The 20,053-nt window shown below is 38.6% G+C and overlaps 1 protein-coding gene across 1 annotated transcript in view; it reads left to right on the plus strand.

Moving 5' to 3' along the window:
- The window catches only part of brinp3a.2 (bone morphogenetic protein/retinoic acid inducible neural-specific 3a, tandem duplicate 2), a 50,609-nt gene that overhangs the window by 27,760 nt on the left and 2,796 nt on the right, over positions 1 to 20,053 (plus strand). Inside the window, exons 4-7 of the mRNA XM_081381638.1 lie at positions 1,119 to 1,309; positions 10,339 to 10,444; positions 12,193 to 12,429; positions 19,527 to 19,749. Coding sequence (XP_081237764.1) covers positions 1,119 to 1,309; positions 10,339 to 10,444; positions 12,193 to 12,429; positions 19,527 to 19,749 — 757 coding nt within the window. The remainder of the gene's footprint in view (positions 1 to 1,118; positions 1,310 to 10,338; positions 10,445 to 12,192; positions 12,430 to 19,526; positions 19,750 to 20,053) is intronic.

Here is a 20,053-nt window from a genome sequence, read left to right on the forward strand (position 1 = left end):
CCTCCTACTGCCTCATAATGTATTACTTCTTCCACTGTGTTTTTGGAAGGGGGAGGCAGGTGTAAACAGAAGATATCTTGTCCAGAATAGGTTATCTTTCTGAAATCCGCACACATTATTTCGCTCAGTTCTCAAACTCGTAAAAGCCTACGCTTACAAGTTGCTTCACGTAATGCAACACTATTGGCTGTACACAACTGATGTGGCTTTCACTGCTCTGGAAAACAAGCAATATTGTATAAGGTTAGAGCATGAAAATGGAGATGCAAGTCCTGGCTTTGCAGCAGAGATTTGCCTGGAATACAAACTGGCAGAGAGAATCACAGAGCATATACAGTATAACCATAAAATCACACTGATCTGCTTTATCGTATAGGACTGGGAACTGATACAGATTTCCTGATTTAATTCTGCTTTACAAGCTCTCAGTTTGATTTCGCTCTATTTATAGAAGTTAAAATGTCCATTCTGCTTACATTATCTGCCAGTGCTGTAAATGATAAAACGCAGTGTTTCAGGCTTTTTCAAACTGGTAACTCGTCTTTTTTTAACTGTTCATTAAAATAACCAGCTCATAAGAGTTATGTGTTTTTGGAATCAGGCTACACTGTTGTGCAAAGGTTTATGATTCACTAAAAGAGCCAGTTCATAAGAGTCATTTGTTTGTGAATCAACAAAAGAACATTTCTAGCCATTAATTTGTGGTACAAGGTGTTTATTGCTTTACAGTCAATACAAACTGTGAACTCACATTCCAAACTCAACCCAAGATAAATTATGATATCCTTTGCCATGGTGCCGAAGATTCAACTGGAGTCTTCAATACTGAAAAGCAGTGCTGGATACACTGATACTTGATACACAGCCACTGAAAATTGTAAGGAATGATATTGGGATTTGAATAATCAACCTTATGAAATAATAAAGGATTGTTCAAATGAAGATCATGGTTAATTAGAAAATCATGATTTTTGCTTAGCCCTGTAATAGTTATCAATCAGCTTAGAGGAACAGCTTACATCAGAATCCATAATACATTCTGCAGGTGCACAACATAGATAATTTCTTACTGTAAAACATTTTATATCAATAAGCATAGTCTCTTTCATTTTGTCTAGGAGAGGAGGCTCTGACTATATTTGTGGACAAGAGGAAGTTGAGCAAGAAAGCAGAGGCGAGTGACTACACAAGTAACAGCACGGCTGTGACTCTGGAGGCCCTGCACCAGCTGGCTGCCTCCTATTTCATAGACAGAGAGAGCACTCTGCGAAAACTGCATCACATCCAGATTGCTTCCACTGCCATCAAGGTAAGTCATTAGTCAAGTCAGAGCCCACAGTTTTGTTCTTTCAACTCCTCAAGAATAATAATGTTCAGTGTAACAAAGTGCATTTTATTTCACTATATCTGTTACCATGATCCTGCTATGAAAAGTGTCATATGCTATGATTGGGTATCTAGAGATGTCCATTATATTTTAGTGAATTTCTCTGACACCATAAATGTCACATGTCACGACCTGGGTGTCCTGTAAAGAGCACATTCAGGACTTTTCAGAGATACCAAATGTTTGGAGGTTTCACCATGAAAACAACTTATCCTTGGTCTTTAAAAATATCTGACATTAATTTAGTGATCAAATGAAACACTCTTATGGAAATATGATAATATATTGTAATTATAATTTAAATCGAACTACTTTTCAAATTGTATTTCATAAACCAACATCTCAGTAAAACGTTATGGAGTTTCAAATCAAAAAATTACTTTCTGTTACACAACAGGGCATTGATTTCATATATGTCCACTGTAGAGGACATCAGGACTTAAATCATGTTTATCAGGCATTTTGAGAGACACAACAAGTGGAAATATGGAAATAAATGATACATCAATATTCCTATGAAATATTAGATATTATTATTAAAATTCTTCGATGTGAGAAAGGAAACCTAGCTCTGGTTGTACATGTTATTCAAGAATGAGATTTACATATGGCCTATGATGCTGAGTATGGAGTTGTTTATGGCGTTGTTTCAGTGTTGCAGTGAATTTGGCAACACTGAAATTTAAAAGGGCTTTAGTTTTAAGTAAATTATTCAGCCAACTTACTAATGGATTGCCAGATAATCACATTGTCAAAGAGTTTTCACTGACTCTTTCAGATGAGAGTTTAAGAGATTTTGGTCATCAGTCTTAACAAAATGTCTGGTTACTGCATTTTGCCTTTGCATAGCAGTATTTTGCCTAATTTTACTGTATTATATGGAAGCTTGTTTCCGCCACAGAATAAAACTATTTAAAAGATAATTGTGACTTTTTATCTTACAATTGCGTAAACTCACAATTGTAAGTCGCAATTACCTTTTTTATTTTTTATTATGTGGCGGAAACAAGCTTACATAGAATTATGATACAGAAACAATGATGGATTTGTATCTTCTATAACCAGCTCTAGATGGTCATCTAAAAAAAAAAAAAAAAAATATATATATATATATATATATACACTCACCTAAAGCATTATTAGGAACACCTGTTCAGTTTCTCATTAATGCAATTATCTAATCAACCAATCACATGGCAGTTGCTTCAATGCATTTAGGGGTGTGGTCCTGGTCAAGACAATCTCCTGAACTCCAAACTGAATGTCAGAATGGGAAAGAAAGGTGATTTAAGCAATTTTGAGCGTGGCATGGTTGTTGGTGCCAGACGGGCCGGTCTGAGTATTTCACAATCTGCTCAGTTACTGAGATTTTCACGCACAACCATTTCTAGGGTTTACAAAGAATGGTGTGAAAAGGGAAAAACATCCAGTATGCGGCAGTCCTGTGGGTGAAAATGCCTTGTTGATGCTAGAGGTCAGAGGAGAATGGGCCAACTGATTCAAGCTGATAGAAGAGCAACTTTGACTGAAATAACCACTCGTTACAACCGAGGTATGCAGCAAAGCATTTGTGAAGCCACAACACGCACAACCTTGAGGCGGATGGGCTACAACCGCAGAAGACCCCACCGGGTACCACTCATCTCCACTACAAATAGGAAAAAGAGGCTACAATTTGCACAAGCTCACCAAAATTGGACAGTTGAAGACTGGAAAAATGTTGCCTGGTCTGATGAGTCTCGATTTCTGTTGAGACATTCAGATGGTAGAGTCAGATTTTGGCGTAAACAGAATGAGAACATGGATCCATCATGCCTTGTTACCACTGTGCAGGCTGGTGGTGGTGGTGTAATGGTGTGGGGGAGGTTTTCTTGGCAAACTTTAGGCCCCTTAGAGCCAATTGGGCATCGTTTAAATGCCACAGCCTACCTGAGCATTGTTTCTGACCATGTCCATCCCTTTATGACCACCATGTACCCAGTGCTTAATTTGTAAAGTGGGGGTGCTAGATCCTTGACAGGGGGAGCTGCGCAAAACTTGGCCACTAAATATTTAATATTCAATTATTTTAATGATCACAATTAAAGTTTTAATTTTATTAAATTGAACAAGCGAAATATTTAGCATTCAATTAATAATAATGTTATTTCAACATAATATCTCGTTATTTCGAAATAATATGTGTGCATGCCACAAGCAAGATGTGCATTTGTAAATCCGGTGACGCGTGTATTAATTTTTATTAATAAACTAGTGTTTTCTGACAGTGTCAACTGCAAAGATGAAGTTGACGATCGCCATATTGAACGCGCGTTATGCGCCTATAGAGAGAAATGCACATAATGGATTACATAATCAGAGAGTAGCCTTTTTCTTTTCGTTTTGAATTTAAAGACATTTCAAGCTTTGTGTATTTTATGTATTTCTCATGTCTGTGTAAGGCATACACTGAGTTTCGTTAAGTTAGGATGAGATGCGCTGCAGTTAACGTGCAATGCAAGTGACCGCGGGGCGCCTTCATGATTATTGTCTGTTATATTTGCTTCTTCAATAAATCCAGGCAATTGGTTGATGAATAATTGATTAAAATTAAGATACAATTTATACAAAACGAAATTCACTTTTGAAGAAACGTTTTCTACAAAACAAAACTTAATGAAGTGGTCAAAATCATGTCTGACCCACTCGTCTCATATTGCGCATCCTATCTCGTGCTGTTCACTTTTCATAAATCAACATAAATGAAAAAAAACAAACATTATAATATTTTAAAAAATATGAAACTAAATGCGCTTATTTAATGGCTTCAGCAGTATAGTAGGCTACATACTCTGTATTTGTACAAATTGCTGCACGTTCATTTAATTCTGAATTTTGCACACACAAGTTGAAAGGCATTTGCTCAAATCAAGTTCACGGATAATTGTGCGTACATTTATTAATCATTATGATACTAAAATCATAACAAAGTAGGCTATGCTATGTACAAAAAAATCAGATAAGCCCAGAATATGAACACAATTACACGTTAAGCATTTCCTCCCATAGAAAACCATTATAAGAACGCTTAATGTGGCTTAATGCAGATTAGAATGTCCCCTTATTATGCCGAAATAACTAGATATTATGTCGACACTACTGCTGTGTCCACCGTGGTCTCCACCGTGGTCTCCACATTCTTGATCAGCGGAAACGATTTTTGCTTGTTTGGGATCTGACTAGCCAGCGTATTTGAAAAAGTTAAGCAAATTTTGCTGTCTTTTTGACATTTCATCAACATTTGACGCCATTTTTGACATCGAGGCTAACAGCAATCTCAAAACGCATCGAAAATGCAAACACAAGATTTTTGTAGAACTTCAATGGGGAATAAAGACTAACCAGACAAATAACAACATTGAACACTACACGAACAGGAGGCAATTATTATTTTTTTTTTAATTTAGGCAATTAATTTTCCATAGTGACACAGGAGGTGCCGGATCCAATAAAAAAGGTTCCGGATCCAACGTCGGAGGTGACGGAACATGTTCTGGCGTGTTCCGGCTCAAATTAAGCCCTGCATGTACCCATCCTCTGATGGCTACTTCCAGCAGGATAATGCACCATGTCACAAAGCTCGAATCATTTCAAATTGGTTTCTTGAAAATGACAATGAGTTCACTGTACTAAAATGGCCCCCACAGTCACCAGATCTCAACCCAAAAGAGCATCTTTGGGATGTGGTGGAACGGGAGAATTACCACGTAGAATTAAAGCAGTTCTGAAGGCGAAAGGGGGTCAAACACAGTATTAGTATGGTGTTCCTAATAATCCTTTAGGTGAGTATATATATATATATATATATATATATATATATACAGTATATATAAGCTTAATATTTTGCTTATTATATATTAGTTAAATAAAAGCAAGCAATATATACATATACTAAAGTACTTTAGTATATGTATATATTGCTTGCTTTTATTGAACTGAATATATAACAAGTAAATTATTAAGCTTTTATAAACATGCCTTAGAAAAAAAACATTATTAGTGAGCATCTTGAGACAAAACAATGGCACTGACATATTTTAAGGTATGTCAGTGCAAGTTGCTTTCAGTTAAAATAGCTCAGCCATGCATTTTAGTCTGGGACTTGTCTGTGAAACCAGGGGTAAGTGTACTGAAAAAGAAAGTAACATATGAAAAGATAAATAAAAATTTAAGAAAATAAAAAAAATAACTTTAATAATTTGCCCGTTTTTAATATAATTGTCTTTATTACGTCTTGATATCATGTTTGCCAAATGCCATGCCTTACTTCCTTAATTTTTATATTAAGATAATAAAAATCCTCACAGGTCAGCACAAACTAATTTTAATACCCAAAGAAAGCTTTATGCTTCATATTTGTCATATTTAATGATTCATTCAATGCACTACTTGCAGTTGCTGTTACACTTTTGCTGACTGCCATTAAAATTGGTCACACAAAGCTGTACAAATCCCCCAAACAGACATTTACTCTATCACAGCAGTGCACAGTTTGACACATATATTCCAGACCACACTTTGATGAGTGTGGTCTGGAATACACCCCCCCCCCCCATCCCATTATATACAACAGCGCTTTCCCTCGGCACACAACTGCTGCAGTGCTTAGATGGTTTTATTACAGTTGGGAGGGCAGATCTCAGGTGTCAAGGCTATGTTTGTCTATTGCTGGTGAGAAAAGCAAAAGAGCTCTGTGAGTAACGGAAGCAGCCTGCCAAGCAGGACGGTGTCGCTCCAACCGTGCAAGAGAATGAATCGCAGAAGCAGCAGGGGCCTCTGACACACGCATCATTTCCACAGGGCGTTGACCCATGTCTACATTTCACGGGACAGACAGAGGCGAACGTTCCTCCATATGAATTCCAGATTGAACAGAGCTGGAGTACAGAATGAGGTTTCTAGCTCCCCCCACTGGGCACCGTGGTGGGGAAATTTTTGCTATTTCCTTTCATTGGAAAAGCCTATTAGTTTGGCGGTATGCTGGGACTGTGAGAGGAAAACACAGGAGCGAAGCGCTTTACAAAGTTAGGCTTTATCCCACCTTTGTGGTTCGGCTCAGGTTGTTTGTCTAATGCGTGAAATCTCAAGCCATTCTGCAATCGGCGAGGATCATTTTGCACATGATTTGACAATTTCTTCATACCAGATCATCTCTATGCCAAGCCAGAATTGAATTTACAGCTGCAATACCTTCTGAAACACGCACCGCATCAGATCTGTAACCGCAGGGAGACACAAACTCTTTTGCAGAGAATTAACTGTTGTGTTCTGTTATAAGTAACATATTTTGAAGCAAAACCATCCATCCCATGAAACAGGAATTTTGGCTTATGTTCTAGCAAGGTGCTCTCAATGTAATGGATCAACATTCTTCCAGTAACGGTAATATAATGTTCATTCAAAGTTGTCTGGTCTTTAATAATGTTCTCAAAACGTTAACATAACAGACACAACATAACAGACACAATTTATACAACCTTCATGGAATGTTTTACTTGGGCATTCATCTAACTCAACGTTTTCCTAACCAAGGAAAAACTTTTTAAAACATTTAAAAAATTGGACGTTTTGAAAGTTCAGAGAACTTTTTCAGAAATGACGTTTTCATAACTTAATGTGAATGTTTGCAAAATATTCTCAGCACATTTTTTGTTAGCTGGGATGCTACTCTCAGCTGACATGCCCCATTCTATCCAGTTCATTGAGACTTAATTTTTCCAGTCTGTTTTTGTATTTGAACTGCATATTCAGTCAGGTTATTCCGTCAGGTGGTCTCTTCCTGTATCAGTGAGCAGTTCTTAACCAAAGTTAACTGCATAGAGGACCAAACTTTTGCAACAGGTCAAAGCCCTAGCTGTGCAAGACCATCCATTGAAAATCTGGATATGTAGTCTTGTCTAGTGGTGTTTTCAAAAAGAAATGCTGAAGCTGTGGTATTTGTCCATCTGTGAAATTGGAGTAAAAAAGAACAGAACCTATAAGCAAAACTTGGTAGCTTATACCTCCTGTAAGAATATTGTTAGAAGTCTATTGAGATATTTGATTGATCCTTAATAGCTGCTCGCTATGCCGCGTGAGAATCAACAGCAGACTGTTGATGTTTCACATTAAGCCAAAACAGCAGAGGATCACGCAAGTCCAGGTGGCCTATAATTTGCCATTACAAGGTATTTTGTGACATGCAAAATATTTGCTTTGAATAACAGCTGTTATCTGTAAAGGAAATCTAATATCGTGCTCCAGTTGTTCATCAATCAGTACCCCTTTAGCATATGGCACATCATATGGTGCATTAAATAATGAAGCATAGATGTATCATCTGATTGTATCAGGTATGGTCTTTGTAAAAAGAAAAATCAATGCTGAGCTAAGCTTGGTGCTTTATTGCAGTTCAAGCTTTTATTCAAGCAATAGATTCAAACCATATATTCTGTGGTAACTAGGATTTGGTCAGGATAGTGAAGTACTTGTCTATATACAGTATATATATATATATATATATATATATATATATATATATATATATATGTATATGTATGTATGTATATTTTGTTATTTATCTTATGCAATTTTATTTATTGTTACTTAATTAATTAATTAATTTAGTCAACTGTATTTTTGTGAAATATTAATACATTTTAAAATGTAATTTAGTCCTGCAATGGTAAAGCTTTCCTCTATCATTACTCCAGTCTTCAGTGTCACCACACGATCATAAATCATTCTAGTATGCTGATTTGCTGCTCAAGAAACATTTATTATTATTATCACAGCTGAAAACAGTTCTCTGCTTAATATTATTATTATATTATTATTTATTTTATTTATTTTTTGGGTGAAAACTGCATTTTCTTTTCGAGATTCTAAAAAAAAAATGTAAAAAATTTTTTGATAACAATTCAAGAGTCTTTACTGTCACTATTAATCAATTTACTGTATCCCTGCTGTGTAAATATATTTTATTAAAGGGATACTTCACCTCTGGGAAGATGAATGTGTATTTAAAATAGGTCATTTAAGTAGAAGAAATGTGGAGAAATTTTTGAATTTGGAGCTTTCTAGACAGAGAAAAGCCAGAAAATGTATTTTTGGCTTATGTGGATGAAAGACAACAACTCCCAGAATGCACTTGCTTCGCTGCCTTAGGAGGCCACGCCTACCGGTTAGAGAGCACAGTTGAAAACAACAAGGCTAGCCTAAGTAAGTGATGAGTTTGCCAGGGATTTAGAGACCCAAAATGTCCGGGATCCGGCTTTTGCGTTCTACAGTCGCCATTCATTATGTTTACTGTGGCGAGCAGGACGAGGCTGACGGCCGCGGGAGAACGGCGCGAGGCCGGTGGCTTCATTACTGAGACGCGCCGGGTCTCGCATCTCTCACGGAGCAGCGGGAATTTTCTTAGCAATGTTAAAACGCACATCAACCGATTACTTGTTTAGCGTTCATGTAAACACTACAGTCAGATTCACCGATCGGAATTAATTCAGTTAACGTTAGATTGAAACGAGAGGTGTGCATGGAAACAATGAATGGCGACCGCAGAACGCAAAAGCCGAATCCCGGACATTTTTAACAGTCTCGCCCGCCGGACAAGTCCGGGAAAAGGAAGATGGTAACCCCTACTTACTCAGCTTTCTCCTATTATTCAGCTTTCTCCACAGAACAAGAGCATGCTAGCTTAGCTTCCAAAGAAAGACGGCTGACACTGTGTGTACATTCTGTGAGTGAGATCCCACCCTCTATGGGCGGGTTGAAAACATGCGGAACAACGCCATCTACTGGCTGTAGTCTTTAGCCTCTGGACAGAAAATCCTCCGATGACGCAAAATGACGATTTTTGCGTCATCGGAGGATTTTTTCCAGACAAAAAATACATAAATCTCTTGTCTCAGGGGGATATGAGGGGGGAAAGCATGGTAATTCGAAAATACTACAGGTTTTCTACTAATACAAAGCTTAATGCTAAATCCTGAAGTAACCCTTTAATGATGATTTCTTTCCCAAATAAATTTTACTGACCCCATACTTTAGAACAGCAGTGAAAGAGTCCATAAGGTTGTATAACTATGTGCAACATTACAGGTCAAGATTGTGTCGGAAAATAACCTTACCCCAAAAATCGAACACCCATATAGTGCAAATCTACTTGCTGCAGAGTTCCCTGTTACCAACACTGGACTCTTCAGTGGGTTTGTGATGGAGTGGCAGAAGACAACCTTGTCTTACCTTGTCTAACTGTCAGCCTGGAAAAGATATCGTCTGACAGGCTGAATCGAAAGAGATCACTGAATTGATGAAGGTTCACTGGCACCATAAGAGAGAAAAGTGTGAATCAATTATGCGTGCTTCTGTGTGTCATGAAGAGAGGAGGATGACTAGAAAAGAGAAGGAAAAAATCGAGTGTGATCTCTTATTGCAAATGCGAATATTAGTGGGGCTAGCTTGCAGAAAAGGTCAATTGAGATGCCTGAGTCAATAGGGCTACACAGAGTCTGACCATTATTAAGTACCCTCAGCTAAGGTTAGATAATGTTCTGCATTGTAGAGAGAAATGGACTTCTGTTTTCTGTGTGGGTGTGAATAGGGAAGCTAATCAATTAAACATTTCATAACGGAAAAGGGGAAAAAAACATTGCACAACAGCTTGCTTGGCTCTCTCAATAAGATGGGAAGAACAGTAAGTGATTATCTGTGAGAGGACCATCACTGCATGTGCATTATCACCATGTCTTAGACAAGTGAGTCAGCAAGCACAGGAAGTTCTTATAATGCATCTGTTCACAGCCAGGCTGCTTTATATCTCTTTTAACAAGGAACACAGGGGAAAGGAGTTTATTTTTCATGTAAAATACCATGGTACAGTAACCGTATGATGAAACTGATACTTCTGTGGACTAAATTTTGTTTCCCAGGTAACTGAAACAAGAACTGGCCCTCTCGGCTGCAGTAACTATGACAACCTTGATTCTGTCAGTTCTGTGCTGGTTCAGAGTCCCGAGAACAAAGTCCATTTGCAAGGTATAAAATAATTTGTTCAAATCTAGTATTGTAAGTTTTGATACTGTGAGAGAAATTTTATTTCATGTGAAACACAAAAGGCTCTTTCCAAAAGCTAGGGAGCTCCCGTAAAATTACTGCTCTGGACAGGACAAATCATAGTGTAAGATACCTGATTTTGCTCATAACTCCATTTTGACATTGTGAAGTGTACGCATATGTCAGGCTGAGAGGCAGCTCACTAGGTTTTGGAACAGAGTCAAAATCTTTGTAATAGAAAAAGTTTTGGCATGTGCCACATTTCAGGCACCGCGACAAACATCCAAGTATCATGCACACTTCCGTTCAAAAGTTTTAGATCGGCAAGATTTTTTTTAGGTCTTTAAAGAAGTCTCTACTGCTCACCAAGGCTGCATTTATTTGATCTAAAATACAGCAAAAACAGCAATACATTGAATGTTTTTTACAATTTAAAATAACTGTTTTCTATTTTAAAATATATTCAAATAGAAAACAGTTATTTTAAATTGTAAAAATATTTCACAATATTACTGTTTTTTTTTCTGTATTTTAGATCAAATAAATGCAGCCTTGGTGAGCCGAAGAGACTTCTTTTAATAAACATAAAAATCGCATAGATTTAAAACTTTTAAAGGGGTCATATAATGGTACATGCACTTTTACAAGTTGATTGCACTGAAATGTCTGTTGGCAGTGTCTGTACACAACCATCCTATCATGATTAAAATCCATCCAGTGGTTTTGTTTTAATCTCCTTATATGTTTGACCATCTATGAAATCAAGCCGTTCGATATTGTGACGTCATAAGATCGTACGCCCCTCCCGCGATTGTGATTGACAGCCGTGCTTCAACACAAGACCCGCCCTGAGCAAGCTGTGACAGCCGTCATCATACTAGTCCGCCATTGTTGATATGCTGGAGTAGAATGGCGTCTACGCGATTGTGGTGTTCTGTTCTTAGATGTAATAAGGAACACAGCAGTCATTTGGATGTTCCTAAATCTGAGCCGTTATAGATGCAGTGGCTGAGTTTTGTTTTTGAAGCGATATGCCCAAAGGATTGACGCGGGGATTCCCTCACGGGGATTCCCCACGATCGTCCATGCTTTCATATTTACGCGAATCATTTCACACCAGACAGCTTTACAAACGAGAAAAAACGGATCGGTACCAACGTGTTACTGCTGAACCTCCAGAAGATGTGAGTGTAATGTTTTATTAACCTTTATATTAGTATTTATATTAATCTTTGCGAAATTTGCAAACCTTGCTGCAGGCTTCACGATGAATGCATCTAAGGTTTACACTCAGGGTACATTACAGCATGTTTTCTATGTACGACGTTCTCAATATAATTCATAATCCCACGTTTATAATGAACAACGCGTGGTTATTGTGTTACAAACGGTGTACGCACAGAACAGAGGGGCGGGGTGAGCAAAGCTCATTATCATTTAAAGACACATGCACTGAAACGGCGTGCTGAAAACAGAGCTGTTTTTGACCAGGTAAAATTAGTGTTTTCTTACAATACTAATGAGAATTTTTAATTAAAGTATATTACAAACTTTTAATTTAGACCCTAAAGAATCATATTAGCTTGTACAAAAATGGCATTATATGACCCCTTTAAAAAGGTAGTGTACGTATGTGTGCACTAGGTGACCACATGACCCTCTTTATCAAACCACTTAACTCAGGTGACCCAGTATCCTCATAACAATCTTTCTTTTCTTTGTATCTTAAGGCTTACAGGTCATTTTGCCAGATTATCTCAGAGACACTTTCGTCCAAGCAGCTCTTAGTTACATTGCCTGCAATGGAGAGGGAACATTTGTCTGCCGAGACAATGACTGCTGGTGCAAGTGTGATCCCAAGTTCCCAGAGTGCAACTGCCCCTACATGGATATTCAGGCCATGGAGGAAAGCCTTTTGCGAATCTCTGAATCATGGGCTCTTACCTACAAAGAGTTTGAAGATTCAGGTAAGAGATTAAATTCAATCATATTTCAATTGAATAATTGAACTTTTCATTCAGTTTCATTTGTCCTCATGAAGAAATGTCTCAATCACCAGCCCAACTAACAAAAATATGTTTTAAAAATGTTTTACAAACGTTCCCATTAAGTTATGAAAGTGTTATTTCTAAATGTTCTCTGAACTTTCAAAATGGCCAGTTTTTTAAATGTTTTAAAACTTTTTTTGTTTTGTTTATATGACCATTAACCTGTTAAGCTGCAACCCCACTTTTGAAAAATCCCAAGAAATGACATACCCAAACTGAAACAGATACAGTTCATGAACCCTTTGTACTAAAAGCACAAGTATGATCTCATTTGAAAGCTGACACCTGGCAGTTTATTGTAATGTAGAATTAATTATTGTCATAATGACAAAAATTGTTATAAGTAGCTTCAAAGTTTTGTAAAGTTATTAGAAATTATTTTTTATGAAACATCCTCATGAAAATAAAATTGAAGTTGGCCCTGGAGCAGTCTAGAAATGCACTACAGCTAATGCCACATGTCTAAACATTTTATGTTTAAAATCTTAAGATAATAAGTCCAAAACTCTGTATTTAGTGAAATGTTTTTCAAGACCATGTCATGTGACTTTATTTTGATTTGATGCTAAAATGCTACTGATATTTAGTGTCATCTTCTTACCATCTATCCAGTATATTGTCTTTATTGTTTTGTGGTGCAAACGAGCCCCATTCAGTCTCAGTCTCCCCCTGCACACATTCACACCTCTCCAGCCAGGTTATGGCTCTAAATATGCATTTCTTTTGTTTGCATTAGTTACTAACGACTGGCTATTCACATGCTATTCATATGGTTTCAGTCACTAATTTATTTTCTCAAAGTTCACCCTTACATTCTAAACTGTTTTAAATGCATTTCTTGAATAAAGAAACATTTCAGTAAGCGTTCAAAAATAATAAAAATATAACTTCTAGGTGGCAGGTGCACCTAGGGCTAGCTAGCATGTTAGCTTAGCACACCATCAATACACGACAATTTATGAGATTAAAACCATGTTTGTGCTTATAAACTTACTTTATAAAGCAAATCGAGTATTTTAAATAATTTTCTGTGATCTAATTTGGCTTCAGATAAAAAAATCAGACAGAAAATATACTATTGTATACTGTTCTGCACAATGATAGTCTATATAGATTAGCATTACATTATAAATATAATCTATTATTATGGAAATACCTGGCATGGATTGAAAAACACAGGTAACTCAAATATCATAGCAAACATGTTTATTGTCTTCAAAACGACTGTTTCTCCATGTTACAGCGCGATCTGTTGTTAGCTGTGTGTGTGTTCGAGGCTTCCTGGATTGTCACATGATTATGGCACTTCTTCATGTTCTAATACTGTGCACAGGGCGGCGAGGGCGCCCTCATGCTATTGGTATGAATTGAAAACGCATTAACAGAGTATATGTAACCCTCTTTCTCTCTCTCCGCACGCTCACTGGACTCTAGCACCTCCGCTGCTCTGCGTTGTGTTATATATTCGTGGGTGGTGGTAGAAAGCGGGGACTCAGACACAGAGTGGTTCGGGATTGTGGCTTGACCGTTTATTCCACAGCACGGTATCTATAGCGTTGACAACATGAACTCAGCTTAAGTTTTAAACCAGCAAAGTATATTTCAATGCATATGCAATTCAACAGTAAGCTTGTGCTGCTTGTTTTATCATACATTAGCCACCATGCATTAATCACATTTTAAAGGAAAAACAAACCATTTCAACTCTCTATTAATCTGCATTTAGGTCTTTTACAGCTTAAAACACAAAATATCTTAATTAACTGATCTTTAGTGCGAAAACAACAACTATATTTTACATTGATTTTCCCCACTACCATTAACATGGCTTACCTATAGCGTTGACAACATGAACTGAGGAAAAGATGACGCAATACTCCCGTATCAACGCTACGGTACATGACGAGGCCCAAACAACGCTAAAGGCACTTGAATCTGTTTTAATTTAATAGCGTTATGGGGACACCTTGTGGACAACACAGATATATATACCGCCTTACATCCACCCCTTCTTTAATTGATGGCGTCCCAGCCATCTAATTAACCAAAACTCCAGTGTGGTGTAATCTATGACAACAATAATAAAAAAAAACATGTTGTGAATGAATGAATAGCACCTGATGTGTGTGATAGGTGTGGGTAGCTAACTGTTATCAGGGTGCATGCAGTATGGTTCTACGTGTTCTCTGCTGCTCCTCTTACTTCTGGCCTTCAACCACAACTTTCTCCCTCTTTCTATCTTTTGGTGGTCACTCTCCAATTTCACCACTTGGGTCTCAAGTGAGAGTTTAGTTGGGGGATGCCGGTTCCTTCTCGGGTTTCTTCTTGGGGGGTTGGGCCCTTGAGTGGGGGCGGCATCACTACCAGTCACAAGCACTCCTTCTCCATTACTTGATTCCTCTGTCCACAAGTCAGCCTCCTCTTTTTCTTGGGTTCCAATTAGGGCTCTGTCCAGCATCTCCTCTGAATCGTCACTCCTTGTTTCCTCTTCACCCTCTGATTCAGTGCCTGCCCCACATGTCCCACCATCTGACTCCCTCCCTTCTATGATCACTCCTTCCTCTCGTTCCACTGGGAGAAACATACACTGCGTCAAAAGGTTCCTATGAACCACTCTCTCCGCTCCCCCATCCTCTCGTCGCACCACGTACACAGGCAAACCAGGTTGCTTCTTTACCACAACATATGGCTGTCTCTCCCATCGATCTCCCAGCTTCTGCATCCCCTCCACATGACAGACCTTGACTAAGACCCTATCCCCAGAACTAAAGTCTTCACTCTTAGCCTTTTTGTCATAATACTTTTTCTGCTGTCCTTTTGCCAGCAGAGAGGTCTGATTAGCCAGGGCATAGGCCTGCGACAGGGTGTCATGCAGGGCCTGGACATACTCGCTGTATTCACATGGCGGGGTTGTTGAGGTGGACCCGAAGATGAGGTCCACTGGGAGCCTGGGGTGTCTACCAAACATAAGGTAGTATGGGCTATATCCAGTGGAGTCATGTTGCGAGCAGTTATATGCATGTGTCATTGAATCTACATGCTCATGCCACCGGGGCTTTAGATGCAGATCCAGTGTTCCCAGCATGTTCATTAGGGTACGGTTGAATCTTTCGGTGGTCCCGTTGCCCTGGGGGTGGTAGGGTGTGGTGTGGGTTTTAGTGGTCCCAATACACTTGCATAGCTCCTTCACTATTGCACTTTCAAAGTTACGGCCTTGATCTGTGTGTAATTTAGCAGGGAAACCGAAACGGCAGAAGAAATTCCTCCACAAGACCCTGGCCACTGTGACTGCCTTTTGGTCCCTGGTGGGGTAGGCCTGTGCGTAACGAGAAAAGTGATCCGTAACAATGAGCACATTCTCCATACCACCCTTGGACTTCTCCAGCTTTAAGAAGTCAACACAAACCAGTTCCATGGGGGCACTGGTATGGATACTGACAAGGGGAGCCCTGACATTGGCCGTGGGAGTTTTCCTAAGACAGCATCTCTCACACTGTTCGCACCAAGCCTTGATCTCCTGAAACATTCTTGGCCAGTAAAATCTTTCCCTTATCATCTGTAGTGTCCTCTCAAATCCCAGATGCCCTGAGTCATTGTGAAGGGCTGTTTTGACAGTTTCACGCAGCCTCTCTGGCAGTATTAGTTGCTCCACCACCCCTTTATGGCAGTCTCTGATGCTGCGATACAGGATCCCTTTTTTTACCACTAACCTCCTCCATTCTTTTAAGAGGAGGCCCCCAGTGGTGCCCACTTTCATCCTCTCGCTGTGGCTTGGTTTGTGGTCCTTGCTCTTAAAGTGGAGGATGGGACCGATAACTGTGTCTTCCTTCTGTCCCACTCGAAGCTCCTGTGTGGTCATAGCAGGTAGAGCCTCCATCCCCACATCCACATACGCCTCACTGGGCTCCTCTGTGACTGCTGCTATGTCCTTTCCTGAGCCCTCACCTGTTGCGGGCATGACTGCAGGGTCTCCGCCACTTCCTGATTGGACATACGTGAGAGGGCGTCAGCGTTAGAGTTGTCCTGTCCCCTCCGATACTGGATGTCAAAGTCAAATATGGAGAGATGAGAAACCCATCGCTGACCTGTGGCGTCGAGCTTGGCTGAGGTCATTACATATTTCAGAGGGTTATTGTCGGTCAGAACAGAGAACTTGCGCCCGTAGAGGTGGTCATGGAACTTATCTGTCACGGCACCAAAGATGTAACCCTCTTTCTCTCTCTCCGCACGCTCACTGGACTCTAGCACCTCCGCTGCTCTGCGTTGTGTTATATATTCGTGGGTGGTGGTAGAAAGCGGGGACTCAGACACAGAGTGGTTCGGGATTGTGGCTTGACCGTTTATTCCACAGCACGGTATCTATAGCGTTGACAACATGAACTCAGCTTAAGTTTTAAACCAGCAAAGTATATTTCAATGCATATGCAATTCAACAGTAAGCTTGTGCTGCTTGTTTTATCATACATTAGCCACCATGCATTAATCACATTTTAAAGGAAAAACAAACCATTTCAACTCTCTATTAATCTGCATTTAGGTCTTTTACAGCTTAAAACACAAAATATCTTAATTAACTGATCTTTAGTGCGAAAACAACAACTATATTTTACATTGATTTTCCCCACTACCATTAACATGGCTTACCTATAGCGTTGACAACATGAACTGAGGAAAAGATGACGCAATACTCCCGTATCAACGCTACGGTACATGACGAGGCCCAAACAACGCTAAAGGCACTTGAATCTGTTTTAATTTAATAGCGTTATGGGGACACCTTGTGGACAACACAGATATATATACCGCCTTACATATACAAACGCTCATAATGATTACATCGACGCATTTGGGTATAAATTCAATAAATATTATTCCTGTCTATAGAAATCTGATGTAAACCTATGAGAATATATCAATATTTCTCCAAATCTGCACATTTTTTAGCTAAAAGCCCGGAAGGACGTTGTTTTGTGTATCGCTGTCATGACGACAGCACAGAGTTTTTTTATGAATGAAAGCGGCTGACGCGCATAATTCATATCAAAGGTATCGACTCATTTTTTCATTTCATAACTCCTGACACAAATTAAGAAATAACTGTCGCTATAAGTTTCTCAGAATACAATAGTGGTCAAATTCTGAAACTTGAGTCTTATATCTTTGTAATGATGTATAGTTTGTCAAGGTATAACATTAAATCTGATAGTAACTTTGAACTATTTATAAAAAAAAACGCTTCAGTGCGCCCGCGCTCTGGCAACGGTTAACAGGTTAACAATTGATAAATTTTGCAAACAATATGGGAACATTACTTTTAAATGTTCCCTGAACATTCGGACACATCAAGCATAGGATTAGTTCTGGCAGGTCACGTTAGTCAAGCTCGCATCAGCTGATCCACATCTACCTATAGGAATACGACACCTATCACCGTATACATATATAAGCTCCTTCAGTGTTATCAGCAGCTATCGCGTTCTCAGGAGCCAATTACCCTCCTCCATCCCCAGCTCCTCCTCTCGCCCAGTCAGAATTTGACATTCTGATTCCCCTTGAATCAGAACAATTATCGAATATGTTGTACTTTTAAAATCTTGAATTAAATATATTTGCAAATTTTCATGTTGGTTTCTGTTCTGTTTACCCCAAAGGGGATTATTGCTGCTCTCCCTGCTCTTATCCATGCTAGGCTGCATGGATGCGCAGGGGGTTCTCGGCCAGAATAGAACCATACCGCCAATCCAAACTGTATGCTAATTGTCAATCATATTTGACAGTAGTGGTCCTGGCAGAAATGTAGTAACATTCAAACAAAGTTTGATGAACATCCAAAGTTATATATATATATATATATATATATATATATATATATATATATATATATATATATATATATATATACACACACACATATATATATATATATATATATATATATATATATATATATATATATATATATATATATATATATTGTTTTTGTGCTTACCTTTTGAGAACATTATTATTATAGACCAGATGACTTTGAGGGAACATTCTGTTAAAGTTATTCAGCAAGGATGCAATAAATTGATCAAAAATGACAGTAAAGTAAAGTTACAAAAGAATCATTTTGTTCTTAACTGAGAGAACCTTGCCAAAATATTAGTCAAAGTTCTGAGAACATTCCCTGCTAGCTGCACATTCTTTGACCTAAACCAATACATTTTTAGCGTATTATAGCATATTTAGAAATGTTATTATATAATTATAAATATTTGTTATTGTATTTTATATAATTATGTAATTTACTCCTGTTCATTGCTGATGATTAATTACTTAACTAACTTAACTAGTACTTTCAATAAAGTGTCATTTCTATGTAATTTGCTCTATAGGCCAGACTGAAACATGAACAACTTTTAGTGAATCCTGACATTCACCACACAATGCCCTTCAGAGACCACGTTGGATTAGAAAAAAGATCCTGCTCAACATATTGCCTTACAGTATGTTGAGCAGGATTAATCACCCATAAAATGCTTTATTGCCCATACAGCATCTTTCATCAAGCGTATGAATGAGAGCACTTAGCATAATGTTTAGGTACTGTATTACTGCCTGTCGAGGTCAACCCACAGTGACCATTAATGCTTGAGCAAAATTAAAACGCATAGATTTTTTTATTTCACACTCTCATCTTTTTTCCGACTTCCCAAAATAACCCTGAGTTCAATTACTTTCGACGTTTATGTTATTAAAGCTATCAGGATGGGCCAGGTATACATACTTTCTCAAGTATCATAGATGTGTCCTTCTGTTAGGGGCATCAAAGGCATTCAGCATTCTTCCCCATCAGCTAAAATGAAATGCTTTGAAGGAACTGCCCAAAAAACGTCTCTTCAGTGAAACGATTCCTTCTTATTGTCAAGCAGAGTGAAGTATAAAGGCAGCGCATCCAGGCATTTACCCATTGTTCAGTCAAGTTTACATGACAACACTCCTATATCTGAAAGAACTTTTCCTTTCTTCAACAGATGAATTCAAAACATTTCTGATGAGGCTGCCGCAGAATTTCTTCCTCAACTCCTCAATGATCCAGCATTTGTGGTCGCTGGATGGTGTGTTTCAGCGGCGCTATGAGCAGCTGGAAAGCAGCATGAAAAGTATCTTCAAGCGAGCCCAACGAGTGGTTTACAAGCTCTTCAGCCTCAGCAAGAGGTGCCAAAAGCAGCCCCACATCAACTTACCGCGTGAAAGGTGAACACTACAGACTCATTATCTCCTCATTGTTGTGATGATAAATGCACTGATACTTAATTCCGAAATGGAATAATGTCCCCATTTACTGCATCAAGAGAGGAAAGCCTTCACATAGTGTTTATCATCATTACTTGTGTTCTTGAGTGGCCCGCATTTCAGACTCCATGGGTTGCAGAAAGGAATGTTGGTCAGCGTGCTTCAGAGTGAAAAGAAGCACGAGTGTTCCTGTCTCTTTTGTGTTTACCCACGATCAATAAGACTAGAGCTAGTATAGTGGTTCTCAACTGGTTTTGCTTCAGAG

This window comes from Scardinius erythrophthalmus (genome assembly GCF_964197995.2).
Source record: "Scardinius erythrophthalmus genome assembly, chromosome: 12".
NCBI lineage: Eukaryota > Metazoa > Chordata > Actinopteri > Cypriniformes > Leuciscidae > Scardinius > Scardinius erythrophthalmus.